The sequence below is a fragment of the Camarhynchus parvulus genome, chromosome 6 (assembly GCF_901933205.1).
Source record: "Camarhynchus parvulus chromosome 6, STF_HiC, whole genome shotgun sequence".
NCBI lineage: Eukaryota > Metazoa > Chordata > Aves > Passeriformes > Thraupidae > Camarhynchus > Camarhynchus parvulus.
Window position 1 is genome coordinate 31,588,610 of NC_044576.1, and position 21,169 is coordinate 31,609,778.

Consider the following 21,169-nt stretch of genomic DNA (forward strand, 5'->3'; position numbering starts at 1 on the left):
AATGTAAATCTCACTCTCTCAGCACATCCCAGCCTTTGTGTCCCCTCTCCTGGCCGTACTCACTGTGGCATTTTCGGACAGGTACCAGTCAGGGATCGGGATGTGATGGTTTGGAACTTTTCTTTTACTCTTCTTCTGATCTTCTGACTCCCAGAGCAGAGAGTTTAGGTCAGGGAAGTTATTGTTGATGTCAATGCCATCCTGAGTCCATCGTCCTAGAGACCAGCCCCCCAGTTCTGAACCCTTAGATTAAAAAAAAAAAAAAAAGAAAGAAAAAGAAAGAAAATTAAAAATTAATGTTCATTTAGAATCCAGAAACCTGTGAGCCCCTGCAGAATGTTTGGGAATGTCCCAGAGATAATTCTATACAGAGAAATGGAAGATTAATTATTTAATTAACTGAATTAAATCACTGGCGCTTTTTAAAAAAAATTGTATGAAATCTTGAATGAGGTGAAGGAAAATCCACAAAAATTTACTTGAGGGTAGCCAAAATATATCTCTCAATGGAGACAACAGACATTCCCTCCCATGACTATGATTTTGACTTTCCTATTCCAGTCTTCTGCAGACTGCTCTGGAAGATTTTCCAATGCATTTGACCAGCCCCTGCAATTTTTCCTGCTGTCTGTCTTCATCCAGACTGAATTATTACGATGCCCAACACATCATGCTCTCCTTAAAGGCACACTATAAAATTTCAGCTGTGGAGGAATGCAAATGTTCACGTGCTGAGCTGGGTTTCTCGTGAGAAACAGATTGCATGGATTTTCCATTTTCCATAATGGTGTTCCCATGGCTCTGTACACCTCAGGATGGTTTGCTCTGGCAGTCTTTGTGACCCTACTTTCATGTTCATTTTCCTGTTAGCCAACATCCCATCAAACACTGTTTCTTTCATCTTTTTCCCAAAATGGCTTGTGTTTACTTTGATGTGCCCATCTTTTCACTTTTAAATTTTGATCGCTCGCAAAACATGATCTTTGAAGAAAATAAAGACAAGAGGAGCATTTCTGATCCATCTGCTGGAAAGAAAATAATTCCTTGATGTGCTCATCACCCTAATTACCGCTTTATAGGCCTTGTCATATCCGTCAGGGTTCACTGAGGGCAGCAGGTGGATCCTGGTGTCCTGGATGAGGTGCACAATGCGTGGGTTCCCAGCCAGGTATTCCTGGCACATGAACTGCATGAGCAGAAGGATCAGCTCTCGTCCAAGCACTTCATTCCCATGAGCTCCTGCAATGTAGTGGAATTCTGGCTCCCCTGTGGAAAAAAAGCACAGAGCAGAGTTGTAGTCAGAGCAGCAAATCAAATCTCTATCAAACAGCTTCAATGTCAATCAGCAACATTTCACTTCAGGAGTGTTGGAGAAATGTCTCAGCTGCACAGATGAGAGGTGAAAATGTCACTTTGGAGAAATAAATTGCTTTCTATTGCTATTTTAGAACTGACTTATGAATTAGTGAAATCTAAAGCCACTGGGTAAAACCTCTAAAACCCATATTCGATTAAACAGATCTTTAATTATACTCACAACTTCAGCATGTTAGAGGTAGATTTTAACAGTTTTGATGGTCTAAAAGTCACATAAAAATACTTTTCTAGAAGAGAATTTCCTAACAACCAATCTAAACACGTTATCAGGGTGTTCATGGATACAGCAAAGCACAAAATTCCTTTATTCCAACAGCTGTCCCAGGCACTATCACAGTGAGAAGGACCAAAGACTGAATGAGTTTCTTCTATGCTGAAGAATTATGTCATGGTAGGAATTTGAACCCCAGACCTCATGAGTGAAAAATTATTTGAAGATTTGACCTGTCTGTGCTTGCAATGCATTAAGATAAATTTCTATCCATAGCCACATCAATGCCATAACTAAAATCCATCCCCCAGTATTAAAATTCACTTTTATTTTATTACTGTGAAGAATAATCATTAAAAAATTTGATCCCACATTCAAAATGTCCTCTATTTGTGCTCACCCTCCCCTTCCCAATTTAGAACTACAGCACTGAGGTTCCTCCCACATACATTAGAAATCTTTGCTGCCATAAATATAATTCCATCAGAGATAATTAGTGCAGATATGGAAGAGGAGGGGGAAAAAAGCCAAATCCCAACACCCCTTCAACAGATTTAGTAAAGATTAAAATCCTAACCAACTTCGTGTTCTCCTGGGTTGTCAGAAATCTCCACTGCATACAGCTTCAGTCCTTGGTGGCTTTTTCCAATATTGTAAATTCTTGTGATATTTGGGCACATTTTATTCACAGTTTTCATCAGCTGCCAACAAAAAAAAGAGAAAAAAAAGAACATATTTAGACAATGCAGCATCAAAATAGATCCACGATTAATTGGTTCATTCTAAATTGGATGTGGCACAAACTCTTCATTTGCTTCTCTGATTACCTCTTAGTAGTAAAAACTTAATGTTTAGTTCAGGAATTTATAGCTCTGCTATCTCATTTTTAAAACATTGTGCCATGGAGAGTGATTAAAATAATGGAGAGTGATTAAAAAAAAAACACACTCTGTGAGGTACTGTAGATAAGGGACTTGAGGTGACCCAGGGTGTCAGTGCACAGAAATGCATTTATTTTGCAGGTTGCCACATTTCAACAGAAATATGAATTTTTCCACTCTGCCAGCAAGCAGAGATATTGCATTAAAAGCAGTTCTATTTTAGCTAAAGGCTCGAACCCTGCTGTATAAATAATGTTACTGACTCAGACCTGTGTTTACTAATTTCTCTCCTCGCACCTTCTTCAAACTGAAGCAAACTGAGCTGGCTGCGATGGTTCCCTGCATCCATGCAGCTCCACAAGCTGAGAAATGGGGAATGTGAGCCTGCTGTCTCAGAGCTCCTCTGGAACTCCTGACTCTGAAACTTCCACGTGCAGGAGCTTTCCTGACGTGCCTGGCACTCCAGTGCTCAATGGATACCAGGAACATCAATTTAGAAAAGTGGTTGAAAGTATGGAAATGCTCATTAATAGTGAGAAAAATGCCCAGAACCAAGTTCAAAGTCTGTTACATTCAGTGGAAATATTTGTGTTGGCCTCAGCAAACTCCCCATCATCTCTTTAATTGCAAACATGTGATTATTTTCTGAGTCAAAGAACTTTTCCTGCATTAGACCTTTGTAGTAACATTTACTATGACTCTTTTGGTAACATGTAATGCAGTGGAGTTAATGGAAATAAAATGCTGAAAATCAACATATCTCATATTTGATATTCTCATTTCCTACAGATGGCACAATATTTCACCTATGATCTGGGTTTGTTGTCTCAAAGACAAGGTTGTACTCAAATACCCACCTCAAACATGTAACAGCTTCCTGCACCACATTAATATGTACAAATACATGCACAGAAATGAACAAATAAGAAATATTTTGGGCTGTGAAACAATCCTGCACACAAAACACAGCGAGGGGTTCCCATTGACTGGAAGAAGAATACTGAATGCTCTCTTACAAGGAGAAAACTGGAGCTGCAAATTTCATCTTCCTAACCAGAGAGTTCTATTAAAATAACCTGACACAGAGAAAAATCCCTCCCTCTCACAAATACTTGACTTATTCCAATGTAATGTGATGCTTCCAAAACATGGCCCAGGGAACACCATCTCCCCCTCCCTCAGTGTTGATAATAAATCAAAACCCAGCATTTTTCTAGGATGGTTTGTGGTGAAGTAGCCATGAAAAGTGACAATAATGCATACTTTGGGGGTTGGGGATGTTTTTGATTGTTGTTGTTTGTTTGTTTTTAATAAGAAGTTGACTCTGGCAGTTATTATTCCATATTGCACTGTAGTTTTGAGAATAGTTTTGGGTATGTAAGATTTGCTGCAATGCAACCCATAATATTCTGCCCATCAGCAATTAAAATCCAATGAGCTCTAAAAAAATTAACTATTTTGACACAGAAGAAAACAGAAATTGGGAGAACACACAGTTCACAATTCTCCAGCTCAATCACAGATTTTCCTTTTGTATGAAGAGTGCAAAAACATTCTGGTTTAAAGCTGTAGTTTTTTTCCCCAAGATGTTTCTAACCTGACCAACCTGTCTTTCTGCAATGACAACATAAATACATTTTATTTTATTGTTTGTGACAGTAATTATGCCAATTGAGTTCCTACTCGTCTAATCTTTGTGCTAAGAAATACAGGCCGTGAAATCTCTACCAAAATAAACGTGTGACTCAGTACACAATTGCTCAATAAAACCCAGTGGTGATTCATGCAGCATAAATACACTGAAAACCCAGCACACAGCAAGTGATTCACACACATCAAGTCCAAACATATTATCTTTATATTTGAAGAGAAAGTGGGCAGAAATATTTCTTCAGGACAACCCACACTTGTGTCTGTGGTGATATGAAGCAAGATTAAAAACAATAACAAAGCCAAGAACTTGTTTGAAGTTAAAGGAACAAGATTAAGAACGCTGGTAGGTTTAAAATTATACTAACAGAGGTTTTTTTTCTGGTGTTTCTGGTGAATTTCTGCTGATTTTCACAACTGTGAATATGGAATTGGACTCTAGAGTTTATTCTGATTATTCAAACCCACAGAAATAGATGAGAAAACTGATGGCTAAATCAGAGTCAAATCTAAAAGGAGAAATAACTCTTTCATTCACCACTCAAATACATATGGAAGAAAAAGAGTAGCACATTATATGAAAATACTTCCTCTGTCACATAGTGTCACCTTTTTCAGGTTCATTTATGTACAAATTGAGACTTTGGGACTTTATTGGACTGCTTATTTTAATAGATTAAAACAGTAAAAATATTTTAAAAACATATTTCAGACAGAGTTTAATAATATTTTCAAATGCAAGTAATATTGTAATTTTTGTGGAATTCAGATTCCACAGGGCAGAAAAACCTGCACACATCAACCCTCCATCACACACCATCCTTCTTTGCCTACCTGCCTCATCTCCTTGTAGTTGTGATGCTTAAAGTCCAGATTATCAGTGGTTGTCATTTCATTTCTTCTGTGGTAATAATTGTTTGGGTCTGAGAAAAGAAAAAAAGGAGTTTTCTCATGCTTAGGGATTTCAAATATAGAGGTGCTTTGGCACAATGCATGTAAGGGACATGGAAATCTGAATTCCACTGTCCTGTGTGTATCTAAAACAGGTTTTAAAAAGCAAAACTCAGAGAAACAACTAATTTGAAATATTTCTAATCACTGCACGAATCAATTCATACAGATGCAAACAAAAGCAAGGAGGCACCAGCTTTTCAGACAGCTCCTCTGCACAAAAAAACCAAACTTCAACAGAAAAGCAGAAGGGCAGCCTTAGGCTGCAGAGGAGGGAAAAAGTCATTGGGAAATGATGAGTCAGATGCAAGATAAAAGAGTGGAAGAAAAATCAAATTAGAGGAAAAAGCCACAGTAAATGCTTTGTGTCCACTCGATTAATTTACTATTGCAAGAATTTTACTTTTCCTGATGAGTATTTTCCAAGTCCATGCACTGATTGCAAAACATGGAAAGGAATCATTTGGCATATTAAGCATTACTAATTATCTTCCAAAGGAGTTCCTGTGGAAGTCAGAGGTGTTTGTTACTAAAAATTTACATATTCACTTATTTATGGATATTCTTTATAGTTTGTTCATTTTGAAGTATCAAAGGAGGATATGTGGTTAGAAAAGAATCTTTTGTCTCCTTGACATTCCAGGCCCTTCACCTGGAAATAAGACCCAAAAACCAAACAGGCCAAGGCTGTTATGGCTCAGCTTTGAAGTTCCTGATCAATGTGCTCCTAGCCTAATCTATTATGATTTATTTTCAGAGACAAACAAGTCTATTTGGAAAACATCAGACAGATTCCTTAACTTGCCACATCTGGGATGTCTGGAATTCTGAGTAATCATTTGTCAAGCCAGTGGCTGTCAGGCTTCTATGAAAAATTGTTTCCCTTCACACAAAATCATCTTCATTGGTTTAAAATTATTGGGGGAAAAGAGAAATATGAAAAAGTCTAAATGTCATCCTTATTGCAACACAAAAAGACACTGTCTCTAGAGAAAAAAAATTGTTTTAAACCTTTATATTCCCATAATATCACCTGTCAGCTGTGACTTTTTTTGTGGGGGGAAAAAAAGAACAATTCTGAGTAGGAAAAATATGTAGTTACCATCCCACAGCAACAAATCCTTACTGAAATTATGGAAAATTCACAACAGTGCAAAATACTTTATAACATTTTCAAGTTTCATATTTCTGTCATCAAAACCACTAAATATTCCCATAAAATTCTAAAGTTTGGGGATTTTTTGCACTATTTAAGGTATTTATGAAATGAAATGAAATGAAACATGCAGGTCCCATTAAGCTTCACAGTAACATGACCCATCCTTGTCTGCACTTCCATTTCCTAATTTACAGCAGAGATGCTGGAAGGTCAGTTGAAGGCTGCTCTACAAATATGACAGAAAAATGTCCCCAGAAAAATCTGGTCTCATCAAAACCCATGTTTATTTGTAGAAATTGCTCATTGATATACTGATGAGAAATGGAAATCATAAAGAAAACTCCCACTTCTTCTCAAAAGAGACAATGTGTTCAATGCCCCACAGAATATCTTCATCATTGAAAAAATACCTCCTTTTATTTTTTTATAAAAATATAAAAATAAATGTCATAAAACTGACAGGATGTCGAAAGTTTCTGTATCCCCATGAGCCAAAATATACAGCAACCGATTTTTTTCCCTGATACTTTAATCCCATGCCTTTCAAAGCCTGGCTCTTTTTCCATACATCAAACACTAATATCATGGGAATGACTGTGAATGCTGTAGAGTTGGTGGAAACTTAAAAAAACTGCAGTGAAAATGATGGTATCTCTGGCCCTTCCTCAACAACAGAGCTCAATTTGACAGTTCCCTGGGGAATTAACATTCATACTTTGCCAGGCTCTGCTGCAGCCTGCTTGGATAGCTGGATTTCTGCTGCAGCAGGAATACAGATTAGAACATTAAAATCTAAAGTGTAGAAAGGCAAGCAAGGCTTGCACACAGCTGGATGGGTCCACTTTAGCAAAAACTATTTTTTTAATAAAACTTAGAATAAAAGACTGAAAAACTTAAACTACAGAAGATTTATAGGAGAAATATACTGATTTATTCACAGAAATTCTGGAGAAAATCTCTCTTTCTTCCATGGAGAAAAGATCCCGCAAAACTGTGGCACTCACATTTATACAGAGGGATATATTAGCTTTTTTGTACCACTAATCTGTCTGTACATCACCAGTAGAGGTAATGAAGTTTGCTGGGAGAGGCACCTTGTGCCCTCCATCCTTCTATTCTTGTAAAGATGGACAAGTGACTAAAGCTGTTAAATCACAGATTCATAGGAGCACAGAACGGTTTGGGTTGGAAGGAACCTTAAATCCCATCCAGTGCCACCCCTGCCATGGCAGGGACACCTTCCACCATCCCAGGGTGCTCCAAGCCCTGTCCAGCCTGGCCTTGGGCACTGCCAGGGATCCAGGGGCAGCCACAGCTGCTCTGGGCACCCTGTGCCAGGGCCTCCCACCCTCACAGGGAGGAATTTCTTCCCAAAATCCCACCTAACCCTGCCCTCTGGCAGTTGGAAGCCATTCCCATTGTCCTGTCACACCAGGCCCTTGTCCAAAGTCTCTCTCTCCATCTTTTTTTGTAGCTTCCCTCAGGCACTGGAAGGCCACAGTTAAATCACCCCAAGGCTTCTCCTCTCCAGAGTGAACAATCCCAATTGTCTCAGCTTTTCCTCATAGCAGAGCTGCTCCATCCCTCTGGTCATCTCTGAGGTCTCCAACAGCTCCACATCCTTCTGATGCCTCAGGTTTTGGCTTTTCTATTTTTCAGATTCTGTGCTGCTTTAGTGTGTGGGTCTGAGCTTCACATCAGGGGATGGTGAGCTCTGTGCACAGAGCAGGGAGACAAAACAATTCCTGCTCCAGCTGGGCACCAAGGACAAATGACCCAAATCTCAGCCCAAGAGCACAAACACCGTGGGCTGGAGAGAGAAAAACAAGCAGGGTGGGACTGCAGGGGCTAAAGCTGGAATGGGACAATGAACTGCAAGGTGCAAATGGAGCAGAACTGATCCCAGGGACAGACCCCGTGCCCGGCCGTGCATTTTGGGGCCATTTTGGTTCATCTTGGGTGCAGCCCTGGCTGGGCTCTTGTGCTGCCCAAGGTGGATCCATGGAGGAGATCCTTGGAATCAATCCCTGCTTTATTCTCTAGCTCTGCCCAGCCTCTGTTCTAGGGCAGCCTGCACAAGGCATCATTACCTGTGCTGGGGACCCCAAAACTCCAAGTGGGTTCACGCCATTGCAGCATGAGGGCTCTGAAAATTGCCCAGAAAAAGTACCAAAAGTACCAGAAAAGACGAATTGCTTGGCAGTTGATGAAAAAAATAAAGGATATTTTCAATTATTACAGCTCTACAGTGCCCCAGCCAGTGAGGCCCTGATGCTTCCAGTGAGTTTCAGCTTCTCAGAAGTGCTGTTCCAAATGAAGGCAATCCAAAGGTTTCAGAGAAGTTTTTAATAAAAAGAATGTTCTGGTTTAAATCCCTTAGACTGCCTTTAAAACCCCAATGTGCTGTTTAACAAATGGCTGCATTTTTTTTAATTTCCATGTAATTTAAGCGAATTTGACTTGTCTTCACTAAATTGAACATCTCACAGACAGCACATGTGTAATCTTGAAATAAATCCACTGGCAGCCACATCAGGTGATTCTAAGTTTTTTTCCACATGATCTATTTCATGGCAGCCTCATGAGCATTGCTCATGAGCATTAACATCACACATGAAATCAGCAATGAAATAATATTTTTCAACTATAAACTGATTCTTTTCTCCTTTTATTCTCAGAAGTAGGTGCTGGATTTAGAGCTGCTGTTGACATGGACATTTATAATGAAAGATACCTGTAAAAAGTCACGTTTTTTATCAAAAAATGAACAGAACTTTAGACTTGACCAGGTAGCCTGGCACTAAGAGAGAAGCAGTAAAAATAAGACTGAAGCCACTGCAGAACACACAAAAGTACTCCATTACAGAGCTGTTAAAATTCTTTTTTTATCTTGGGTTCAAAGTAATGGCATGATCATGGTACCAGTGATAGTTTTCTATATAAGAACTATTAAAAATTAAACTCCATCACAAATTTATTCCGTTAAAATAATTGTCTCTTGCCTTGAATACTCTACAATATAAATAAATGCATGAAGAACTCAACTAATTTTCTCTCTCCAATCTCTGGGTGCTTTTGATCACATATAATTTTGTTTTGACCTTCCTTAGGTTTGAGGAAGAGAAGGCAAGGAAAGCACATCCATCCGTCTGAGGCAATTGCAAAAGATTGTGTGTGTCAGCCTCCCTCTATGTAAATACCAGCATTTTTGGAAAGTGGAGAGGGAATTAAATGTTTTTGGGTTTTGTCCTCTTTTTGCCCTCTTTTTTGAGACGTGGCAGCACTGATTGTTGTTACAGGTAAGATTTTCTGGCATCTTTCCTCCACAGAGAAATGTCTTTCTCTTGGTGAAACAGCAAATCCTTTCTGTTGCCCAAAGACAGCACTGACATACTTGGACAACACAGCTTTGTATTTTTCTTTCTTTTTTTTAGAGCTACTGTAACAATCTAGAAAAGGTTGTTTGTGCACACTTGCCTAAGATACAACAAAAATGTATGCTATGGATAAGATATAAGCATTTCACTGATAAAAATTGCAATTATCTTATATAATACTGATTAGATAAGCTGTAACTTCTCTGTTCCAGTTGTCCAAACAATGTTTTATCATGATTTATCCAATTTTTAGTGCATCTAGCATATGCAGCAGGTTTTATGGACAGACTCCTACCCACAGGAATGGGTTCTAGCTGTCTTTAACCATTTCCATCTCATTCAGACAGTGCTAACCTAGAATATCAATCTTATTCAGGTTTTTTCTTTTCCTTTTATCCTTTCTCTTTATTCCTTTATTACTCTCCCTTGTGAGCCTGCTTGATGGAAAGCTGGTACAGAGCACAGACTGAACGCAAATGGTTTAATATATTCAGGGATTAATGAAGGCATAAACCCTAAAATCACAAGTCTAGAAGACACGAAAAGAAATTCAGAGTTATGAAAAATGGGTTTCTTTCCTTCCACCCTCCTTTAGTTGTTGGGGTATTTCCCTATGCCCTAGGCTTTGGAAAGGCTAGAAGTGTGAGAATTAACAGAGCTCCACCTCCTGATTTTGGTGAATTTAGGAAAATTGGTCATTTTTATGGAAAAAAAAAACTGTCAGAAAAGAAGAGCCCTTGATTTCCAGTCCCACAGTCAATACAGAGTGTTAGAGCAGCACTGTCAAAGTCTCTGCTCCCACGGCCAAACCATCCAGATATTTAACTTGCAATGAGCAAAATGGCACCAATAAAGGGTGAGGAATCCACTTAGAGGGAGCTGCAAAAACGTGTCCCATCCTAGAGGAAGAAAACGTGCTTGGAAAGGCCTCTGGAACCTGGGGAACAGCTTTGTCCTGGGCACCTCGCGTGCGACGCGCAAAATGAGCAAGGAGAAAGAAATACCAGCTCTTTCTGAGCTAAAAAGATGGGTCAGCACTTATCAAAACCTATTAGTTCTTCAGTCCAATTACATTTTGAATGAACACACCCCATTCCTATTGTGTTTCTCAATGAATGATTCTGGTATTTTCTTTCAGGAATATACTGAATCAGCCACTGCAGGCAATTAACTCAATAAATGACTACCAGGGGGATGCTCTGATGCTGTTTCCATGTGAATCCAAGATCTGTGAAAAGCTGGAAGAGCACTCAGCAGGACAGTGCTGAAAGTGGGGATGTGTTCCCAGCTTCACCCACTGACACAGAGCCATGAAGCTGAAGGGTAACAAATGCCAGCACTGCCAAGCAGAATCTGGCCCTGGATGGGTGTAAAGCCAGTAAAAATCCAGAGTAAAAAACTGCTGCACTCAATAAAAATCACCTTTCCAAATACTGACATTTTTGCTTTTTTTCCTGTTTAGATGCAACTTTAGGGGAGAGAAAGGAATCATAAGAATTTACATACAAATTGCCCTGGAAAACAGTCAGATCACCCATGCAATCTTGTTTTTTTAATAAAGGCACTTACAGATACTATGGCTTGCATATCAAAACTTATCCTGATACTGTCTGTGGGCTTGGGCAGATATTTCTATTTCTTTTTGTATAATCCTACTCGCTAAAGATAAATATTATACCAAAAGCAAAGCCGTCCAAAGGAAATGCACTTTTTGAGTCCTGCCACCATGCCATGCCAAGATGAATTACCAAAGGCCCTCACCTGGCAAGGGGCAGCCCAGGATCTCCAGCCTCATGCAGATGCTGCCCTCCTGGAACCAGGAGCGGGGGTTGATGCGGATGTAACGCGCCACCAGCGGCACCGGCAGCATGTTCAGCACTGGGATCTCCTTCTCACTGTTCCCTTCAAAAATCTGGCCAGGACAGACAGGGGGAAAGAAAGGACAACATCAGTGCTTCTAACTGCTTCAGAGTGGTTTTGGTAAGAGAATGTAAATGTAAAATGTAAAATCACCTTTCAGGTCCAGGCTGATGGTGGCTCGGGCCAGATCTGCTCTTTGAGGATGGCAATTCCCCCATTTCCCCGGGCAAATCTGATTCTGTACCTTGGGATTTGCTCTTTAAATCAATGAGAGATGCTGCCATTGACTAATCTGTGGCCATCCCCTGCTTTCCCACCTCTGCTCTTCCTCATAAAACGTGTTTTGTTTTACTCACCACATCTCCAGATTCGTTCCGGACAGCAGTCCATGCGTGGCTGTCATTGCTCACCAACACTCGGTAAGAGGTCACCCAGTTACTCCTTGAAAAAGAGAATAAATAAGTTGCTTTCCAGAACTTAGAATGGCTGCACATTATTTAATATAATCAAGCTTATAAGGCTGCTAGCAGTGGAAATCCCATTTGGCAGAGTCATGCCAATCTGGATTCAACACACTGCTCAAAAAGCCTGGCACAGAGAAGCAAAATCCTGGTGAGATAATATTCTGGGATTCCAGGGGGTGAGAGACTTGCTGCTCTCCTCTCCTTTTATATGCAGAGTTTGGGATAAATGGCTTATCTAGAACAGATTTATGCAGTGTTCAAAGATCATCTTTTCAGCTGCAGAACATTTATTAGTTCTGCTGTTATTATCAGAGAGGATGGGAAAAAAGTAATAAATCCTCAAGGATGAAACATCTGTGAATTTCAACCAGCAAAATTTCCATTTCTTTCAATAGAAGAATAACTGGTGCCTGCAGTTATTCTTGTATTTATTAGCAAGAGACAGGGACAGAGAGACAATTGATCACAGGACTACTGCACTCCTACAATATCCTGATCAATCCCCAACAGGCTGATTTTTCTAATGTCATCTGATTTACAGCAAAATCCCCTTTCATCTATAAAAGTCAAATACTTCAGTTATGCCTCATCTGGATCCTGCTAAAGAAGAGTATAAGGATTTAAAATGTTGCTTCCTTTATTCTGGATTAAAGCTGTGGAGTTTCACGCTGCTTAGGCATTACCTGTGGACAGGTAACAATGTGTGTACAGGGCTGGAGAAGGCTGGAGAAGGCTGGAGAAGGCAATGCCCAACTCTCCTCCCCATTTGTTACTCAGAAAGAGCAACAGTGATTTGTTTTTTCCCCCAACACCTGGTTTCAGTAGGCAGGGACTTGGAGGAGAGTTGTGGCTTGGAGGAACATTTGTACCATGAAGTCAGTCCAGGATGATTAAATTCCATATTTATGTGCAACCAGCAGGGCCCTGGAGCTGCTCTTCTTCAGCACAGGTTCTCAGCTAAGCTACAGTCCCATGGCTGGGAGGGAAACCAGGGCTAGGAAAGCTCTTGGCACTGGAGAGAAGAAAAGGGGACTTTGGGGCAGGTGGTGGAGAAGCAGCAGAGCATAAAAAATTGGAGATCAGGAGTGCCTGGAAGGACAGACACACCTAAGGACTTCCCCTTGTACTGCTCCTGTACAAATACAGCTTTGATTTGTTTTGTTTTTTTCTTTTAAAATCAACTAACAATAGCAAACTACTTATGAGCACACACTCGCACATTGAACCCACTGTGCCTGTGTTTAGGGACAAACCAGCCTTTATGTGCTCACTAAAGAGTCAGGCTTCTAATGAAGACCAAAAAGGGACAAGGATGGAACAAGGGTAAAACCATCAGCCCCAGCTCACCAAGCCTTGTATAAAACAGACAACTGAGTTTTTTTACACATCTGAAAACAAAGATGAGGCAAATTATTAGTAGGATTTGGAAAATCACTTCTGGACATTCTATACTAATGCCCCCAAAAGTAAAAAAAATGAGATTTTGAAAAAAAAAAACAACAAAATAACAACTGAACAAACCCAGCTCTGTTTTAGACACTAAACCAGTCCTTTGCAACTCTTTCACCAGCCTCCTTCAGTGAATAGACTTTGCCATTCATGTTAGATTAAATGGAAAAATCTTGACTATTGCCAAGCAGACAACTTTTTGTTATGGCAATGAAAAGAAGGGTACATCTATCACTTGTAATGCACACAACTTTAGTATTTGGTAAACAACTGTAACAAGTTAGCAGCACTCTGAAAATCCTAATTGTCTGCCTTTCAGTGGAAGGGCTCCTGGGGCAGGAGATTTACTGCAGAGCTGAGAAGTGCCGCGCTGGCGTCTCTAAAATTTGGCTGTAAAATGATAAATGACACACAACAAAATAAACAGTGACTTCAGCATGCTGGATAAGTTTCTCCTGACTCTTGCAAAGAACTTTCTTCCCTCAGCTTCTCTGTGTTCTCAAGTTGAAGAAAGGCTGATTTACTTCCATCAAATAAAGGAGTTGACAAGAGGGAAGGAGAGGGAGTTGTGACGAGGACATGGGAGTGCCAGGAGAGAGGTGATGAAAGAAAGTAGGTTTGGATCAGATATTGGCAAGAAATTCTTGGTTGTGAAGGTGGTGAGGCCCCGGCACAGGATGCCCAGAGCAGCTGTGGCTGCCCCTGGATCCCTGGCAGTGCCCAAGGCCAGGTTGGACATTGGGGCTGGGAGCACCTGGGACAGTGGGAGGTGTCCCTGCCATGGCAGGGGGGGAATGGGATGATCTTTAAATTCCCTTCCAGCCCATTCTATAAAATGGCCAACAGTAAAACTCTAAAAAGAGGAAAATAGCTTTTTCTGAATTACCAGGAAAATATAAGCTTGAGAGCAAAACTCCTGGGTTTGAAGGGGGTGCTGGCGGCACTGTACATATTCAATGCAGATAAAATTATATTGAGCTTTTTGCTGGTTTTTTTTTTTTTTTTATTTCCTTGCTCATTTTTTGGGAGTTTGCATGAGCTTTGCATAACTGGGTTTTTTACTGTTCTTCATCATCTCTCAAAATCAGGCTAAGTGACCAAAAGAGGCAACACCACAAACCAAATAACAGCATTCCTTCTGAAGTATTACAGAACTTTTTTCACTTCAGCCGCACAGATAAAATTAGGAGGGCAAACACAGCACATCCATATTCATTACTCAACATCTGCACAAGAAACTCAGAGCACTAAAGTCACATAAGACCACAACAACTGTGGACAGACTTTTGTAAGAAAATCATGGCACTTATAGGATGTTTAAAAGAACAAGCTTGCTTTACTGGCATGAGAAAATGTTGCTGTCACAGTAACATTTCTAAGCTGGGACTTTCATTTAACATATTTTGATTTTCTCACTCCCTACCATTAGAAAAGTTCAAACCTCTCCCAAAGGAAAACATATACAAGGAGTCGTGCACATTTTCCATCTTGAGTGGCAACAAGCAACGTGCTATGGAGGGGCAGAATGCAATTAGAATCCTAATGGACTGCATCCAGTCTTGGACACTGGCAGGATAGAAGGGCCTCAGAGGGTCATGAAGGAAGGTAAATCAGTGCAATGTATGAAGGTACACACCATGGCGTGTATCCATTGTGTCTGCCTGTGAGCAAAAAGCAGAATAAAAACATCACAGGGGTCAAATCCTTCTCTCACTGGCACTGCATGCAAAGCTGCCTCCAGGGGCTTAAATCCTTCCCCCTTTTCCCCCAGTGCCATAATAAAAGCAGCTTCTGATAATATTAAGGAGGCTCCTGTAAACTGAGACTCCTCTGGGAAATGGCACCTTCTCCCTAAAAGCCACATCCTCCATGCTGGGGAAGGGGAGGCCTGTGTGCGCTCCTGTGGTCAGAGGATCTGGGAAAAAAACAGCAAAGCCCTAATTGACTGAGTGTCTTCAAACTCCAGACACTTCCACAGCTCCAGGCCAGACAAGAACTCCCTAAATCCTCCCAAGAGCTGCAGTTTTCCCTCCCCTGTGCGGCACAGGAGGGCTGCTGACCCCAGGGAGCAGCTGGATGCTCCAAGAACAGCATTTCCTGGGATGCAGGAGTTCCAGACACACCTGGTTTATTCAAGCAGGCACAGGAATCTGAAGCTTTTTTGTGGCAATCCATCAGAGGAACAGGGCAGCTAAAGCCAAGCCTTGTGCTAGGAGAAGTATTGGGGAATTTTGTCTGTGTGATCACCTGGTGACACCAAGATCCATCTCCTCAGGTTTGGGATTTGCAGACAGGGATTTCTGTCACATCCAATCTCTTTGGAGCCCATCAGCACTGAGCAATAAAGCTGTCTAAGGAAGGCTGAAATAAAGCTGTAATGTTTTCCAAGACTCAGGATGTCCCTGCTGTTGTTTCAGAGAAGCTTTTCTGGTTCCACTCTATAAAATCTCCCAGGACATACCACTGCACTCCTAAAAGAAAACTACAGATATTTGCTGGGTTTATAGAGCTGAGGAGACAGAATTCCAGGGAAGTCCTAGGCCAGCATTCACAATAGAGAGCATTAATTATGGAGCCTTTCTTGGCACAGGGCAAGGCAACCCAAAGCCACTGTGTGACAATCCAGGAGTGTTTGAGGTTACCCCCAGCGCATCACCCTCTGCCACAAAGTGCCACTTCTGCCTCACAAATTTCCTCCATGCTGGAAAAACATCACAAGGTACAGATTTGACAGGGAATCAGGTGCATCCCTTTTAAAAAAAGCCTTTTAAAATTTATAGCAGCCTTATCTCTTCATACACAGCCTATCTGAAAAATCTCAGTATCCACTGACAATATTAATCAATTCCTTTCAGAGACAGTAAATGCAAAAATCAAAATATGATCCAAATGCACTTAATAGGGTGGATTTTTGAATTATTACTAATTATTTGATTTTTATCTGTAATGCACTGGCCTTAGACAAAGCTTATTTCAACACCTTCAGTTTCAAATTCAGTCTTTTGTGATGCATGAAAATGTCCTGCTTTTCCATTTTTATCCAAAAAAGAAAAGCTGAGGGATTAAATAACTTGCCCAGGGACAGAGAGTAAACCTGAATCAAAGCAGAGAATTAAAAGCAGATCTCCTACAGCTTTGGCAGGTTGCTGTCCCAATAATCAGCTTTTCCTTATCTAACTACAGCATCAGCTACTGAGAAAAAGATCATGGGCAGCACCTGCACAACAAAACATCTTCCAGCTGAGCCTGCCCTGATACAATTTCCTGACTTTTCTCTCTGTGTGTTGGACAAAGGCTGAATCCCAGCTCAGGAGAATGGGAAGCAGAGGAGGGATGCCAGGTTTTTCCTGCCCAGGCTCCAGCAGGCAGTGGATCAGCAGGGAATTGGGATTGTTTGGGTTTTTTTCCCTTTGAGCAGCTCCTGCTGTATGTCATATTTTAATGCCAAGCTTCTCAATCATGGAAAGCTGACAAGTGAAATAAACCTAACACTCCGATCCTCATCTCTGAGAGTGCTTTTCCACATCAAGGAAAGTCCAGAGGATTTGACGTCAACAGGTGATTTGAGGTGCTGGTGAGCAGAAGCTCACACCCAGAGTGGCAGAGATGGGCCACAAAGAAGACTGAAGGGATAGAGCACCTTCCTGTCTGGAAAGGAGAGAATTGGGGGTGTTCAGGCTGGAGGAGGCTCTGGACTGGACCTTAGAGCAACTTCCAGGGCCTGAAGGGGCTCCAGGAGAGCTGGAGAGGGACTGGGGACAAGGGATGGAGGGACAGGACACAGGGAATGGCTCCCACTGCCAGAGGGCAGGGCTGGATGGGAGATTGGGAACTGGGGATTGTTCCCTGTGAGAATGGATTTCCCAGAGCAGCTGTGGCTGCTCCTGGATCCCTGGCAGTGTCCAAGGCCAGGCTGGATGGAGCTTGGAGCACCCTGGGATCGTGGAAGGTGTCCTGTGGCAGGGGGATTGGAGCAGGATGACTTTTGACATCCATTCTAACCCAAACTATTCCATGACTCTCTGACATTCCTGGGATGAGACCAGCAACCACCAGCAGAGCTCCCATGAACAACAGACCTGGCTCCAACTGAGCGTTTTATTCTTCTGCTGTCAGGCCAACCTGATTTATCTGCAATAGAACCCCTAAAATGAATATAAAATGGACCCATTCAGGCAAATAAATGTGTACCCAGCAACAGTAAATAAACTGTCACACCAAAATACTTGATACAGCAAAATCTCCGTACCAAAAAAATGCTGGACAAGCCTTATACTAAATGATACTCATGCAACAGAATCAGCATGCTGGCAACTAAATGGCTTTCTACTTGAAAAATTAATTTGTACTCTCATGCAATTAAATGTAAAACCATTAATATTAATATTCTATAATAATATTTATGCTGATAAAATTTTAAATCACCCACTGCCAAACAGCTTCCAAATCAGCCAAGTCAAAAAATGCCCAGGCAAACCACAGGTAGCCCAGCAAGTTTTGCAAACTAATTAAACTAAATATGATTTAGGAGATGAAGATTGATGAGCCAGCAAGGGTATTTTTTTAATAATTGAAATCTTTGAATATTTAATTTTTAAAATTGCTTCTGGCTGACTGAAATGAATGTACTGCTGTGAAATCCATCTCTTTGGAGGCCCAATGAAGAAAAGCTCAGAGCCAGAATTCCACTTGCTTGAACTGAATTCAGCACAGATTTTTCAAAGCTTCACTCGATAAACAGGAGTTGGGGTTGCAAATACCTTTCCAACCCAACACCTGCAACTTACAGCCAGGTTTTTACATTAATATTATGACATTCCAGAAAATCTGGTGCCAGCTGTGGATGTTTCTTTTTTTGCTGTTGTACATTCAGCCAGTAATGCCTGAAGGTGCCAGGGTCAGAGACATCCTCTGCCCCAAACATTTTGGTCTTAAAACCCCTCATTTTTGGCCACTCTGCAATGAGACCTGCATGAGTTTGAAATTCTTTCTGCACCAGATTCTCTGTATCTGCTGAACACAACCAAGCTGTGATGCCTTTTCTGCTGAACCTCTTTTTGTGGCACTCTTAATTTTCCATTCTTTTTTGCACCTACCCCACCTTTGTAAATCAGTCGTGTATTTGAGGAGAGAAATCCAGACTTTCCAGGCAATTCCTCAATTCATGAATATTAAAATACAGGAAAATGAAAGTAAATGAGAGTCACCAGCAAACAAACACTGCCATTTGTGCCCACAGCTGGGAGAATATTTACAGCAATGCTGGAGGCTCTCAAGCCCACAGAGAGGTGGCCAAGTGCCACCCAGTGCATGTGGAAGGGACACTGGTTTGGGAAGGGCACAAGCGGAGGGACAAGGAGCCTGATGACCCCAACATGACCCCCACCCAACCATTCTCATTGCACCAAGTCATCATGCACTGCCAAAGACACAAACCCAGGCTGTGATGAGTAAGGGTGAGCAATCAGCTGCAGCAGATGCCCAAATTCACTGGAAGTCTCCTTTCCCAAAAGGATTCGGCTCATTTGATTTCAAGTCCCTTCCACGGAGGTTACAAAGCTTTCCTTCCTCTTCTGAGCATCCCCACTGTGCAGGGCAGGTTCTGTGCCCTCCTCAGCACCCTCTGGGAGTGCAGAGTGACCAGGCAGGACCCTCTGGGAGTGCAGAGTGACCACTGCCCCGGGGTGGGACTGACCTGCTCCCTGCCCGTGAGTGACAGAGGTTGGGCACAGGATCCCTGTGACGAATCAGAGCCACAACAGAAGAGCATCAGCTCTGACATTTCTGTCAAACAAACTTGGCAGAGCATCAATCTGTCCCTGGGTGTGCTGTCAGCAGCCCACCCACACAGGATCACCCCAGCTGGTCACCGAGGCAGCTCCCCAGAGGTGGGGAGAGCTCATCAGACAAAACCCTGGGCAGGGGGAAAGAACTGAGCTGGAAAATCAACAGGGCACAGGGAGTGAAATTAAACAAATAGATGGAGAGCCCTGGAGGTGTAGCTGCCAAAGGCTGGCTCGTGAAAACCCATGAGAAGGATTCACCAAGCCACACCCAGAGGAAATCTAATTTATTAGGTAAACCCATCATAAACATTAGTGTAACATGGAACTGCTGACATTATTATCTCAAGGGAGCTTTTCCTGCAATGAGTTCAGGTTGTTTTATAACTCCCATCAATACACTTGATATGATTTCTATGGATTTGGAACAATTTACCCCATGAGGCTGATTTTGGGAAAGCTGTAATCATCTCTGCAGTCCCGTCAGCCAGTCAGGGCAAATAACAGTTTGCACTGATTTAATGCGCCAGAATTACCCAAGTCTGCACACAGCAGCTGCTTGTTTTGTTACATGATCTGGATAAAACATCGAGACATTTCCCCTGGACTTGTTGAAGTTTCACCAGGGTGTGTTTTCACAGCCTCTGCGAGGGGACAGGAGGGGCTGCTCTGAAAGCCAGAGCCAGCTTTGTCTGTTGTACTTGTGAGCTGGGCAGGCTTTGGGGTTTGTTCTTCTCTGCTCTCTCAAGCAGCCCTGCACTGCTGAATTCTGGCCCTCCATGTGTACAGTGCAAAATTCTGTTCTCTTAGATTGTAGTAGCAGCTCAAAATACCTGTGAATACCCACTCCACTTTCCTGAATGCTACCCCAGTGCCACCTGAAGGATTATCACTGCTCTTCTGTTATCGTTGGAAGGCTGAAGATACTCATGTGATTACCTCTTCAGGAAGCCAGTGTTACTACTGAGACCATGACCTCAGCACCAGGAATAGCTCAAAACACCCTGGCAGTGTTGGACTTGATGATCTTAGAGGCATTTTCCAACCTTGATGATTCTGTGACTCTGATTTTTACTGCCTTGCAAGCAAGGAAATTACCCCCTTGCCATAGACACTGCCTAATAAACAAATCTGAGCTTCTGAGAAACAGCCAGTGAGTGCAGCAATGAGTTGGAATGTGGGGCAGCACATTCATTTTGTGACTGAAGAGCAGAATGCTGTAGCACCGAAATTAGAAGCAAGCAGGCAAATTGCACTGACCTAAATTTATCCTCAGCTGCATCTCTGGAAGGCACCCAGCTTGTTACAGACCTACAGTTCCCTCAGGACAGTTTGTCAAAAGGGATGCTGGGGCATCATGAAGAGCTACACTGCACATGGGGAAGCCTGAGGTCGAGGGTGCACTACCAAAAAAAAAATTGCAAAATCATTCCTCTGTTCAATCACAGGGATCTTGTCTGTGGCAAAAGCATGATCAGACACAAAATCCAATCTGCTGGGCATTTATTATTTGCTATTCCTACAGAGCAGCACAGGGAAAGCAGAGGAGTGCCACAGTAGGGAGTTTACCATGGTGTCTACACCAGCTTCTGGCTAAAATGTTTCTTCAGCACTAATGAAAATTAGGGACCAGCTTAAAGGGTGTCAGTTTAGAATCAGGCAATACCTGAAAGCCATTCCTTCCAGCCAGCAGCACCACTGATTTGGTGTCTCCTCAAACCTTTAAAGAGCTATTGCAATTTTGAAGACACAGAGAATAACCTTTACCCAAATCAGGCTTGAAAAATTAAGATGCTCCCCCTACATTTTTTTTCTTAAAGACAAATATCTTGCATAAAAGTAAAAATTCTTCAATATTTTTACGAAGCTGAAAGGTCTTAAAGAGAACATGCTTGAAAGTAAGTCTATTTTGATTTTTCTCTAAAAATTTCATAATTTTACTGCAGAACTCCAACTTCCTGCACAGATCATTTCATCCATGCTTTTCCTTATTGTTGTCATTTTGTC

At 41.7% G+C, this 21,169-nt stretch overlaps 1 protein-coding gene across 1 annotated transcript in view; it reads right to left on the reverse strand.

Moving 5' to 3' along the window:
- The window catches only part of CPXM2 (carboxypeptidase X, M14 family member 2), a 68,277-nt gene that overhangs the window by 14,594 nt on the left and 32,514 nt on the right, over positions 1-21,169 (reverse strand). The window contains exons 4-9 of the mRNA XM_030951652.1: positions 11,823-11,907; positions 11,368-11,518; positions 4,954-5,042; positions 2,166-2,289; positions 1,070-1,266; positions 64-243 (exon numbers count right to left, since the gene is read on the reverse strand). Of these exons, the coding sequence (XP_030807512.1) occupies positions 64-243; positions 1,070-1,266; positions 2,166-2,289; positions 4,954-5,042; positions 11,368-11,518; positions 11,823-11,907 (826 nt within the window). The remainder of the gene's footprint in view (positions 1-63; positions 244-1,069; positions 1,267-2,165; positions 2,290-4,953; positions 5,043-11,367; positions 11,519-11,822; positions 11,908-21,169) is intronic.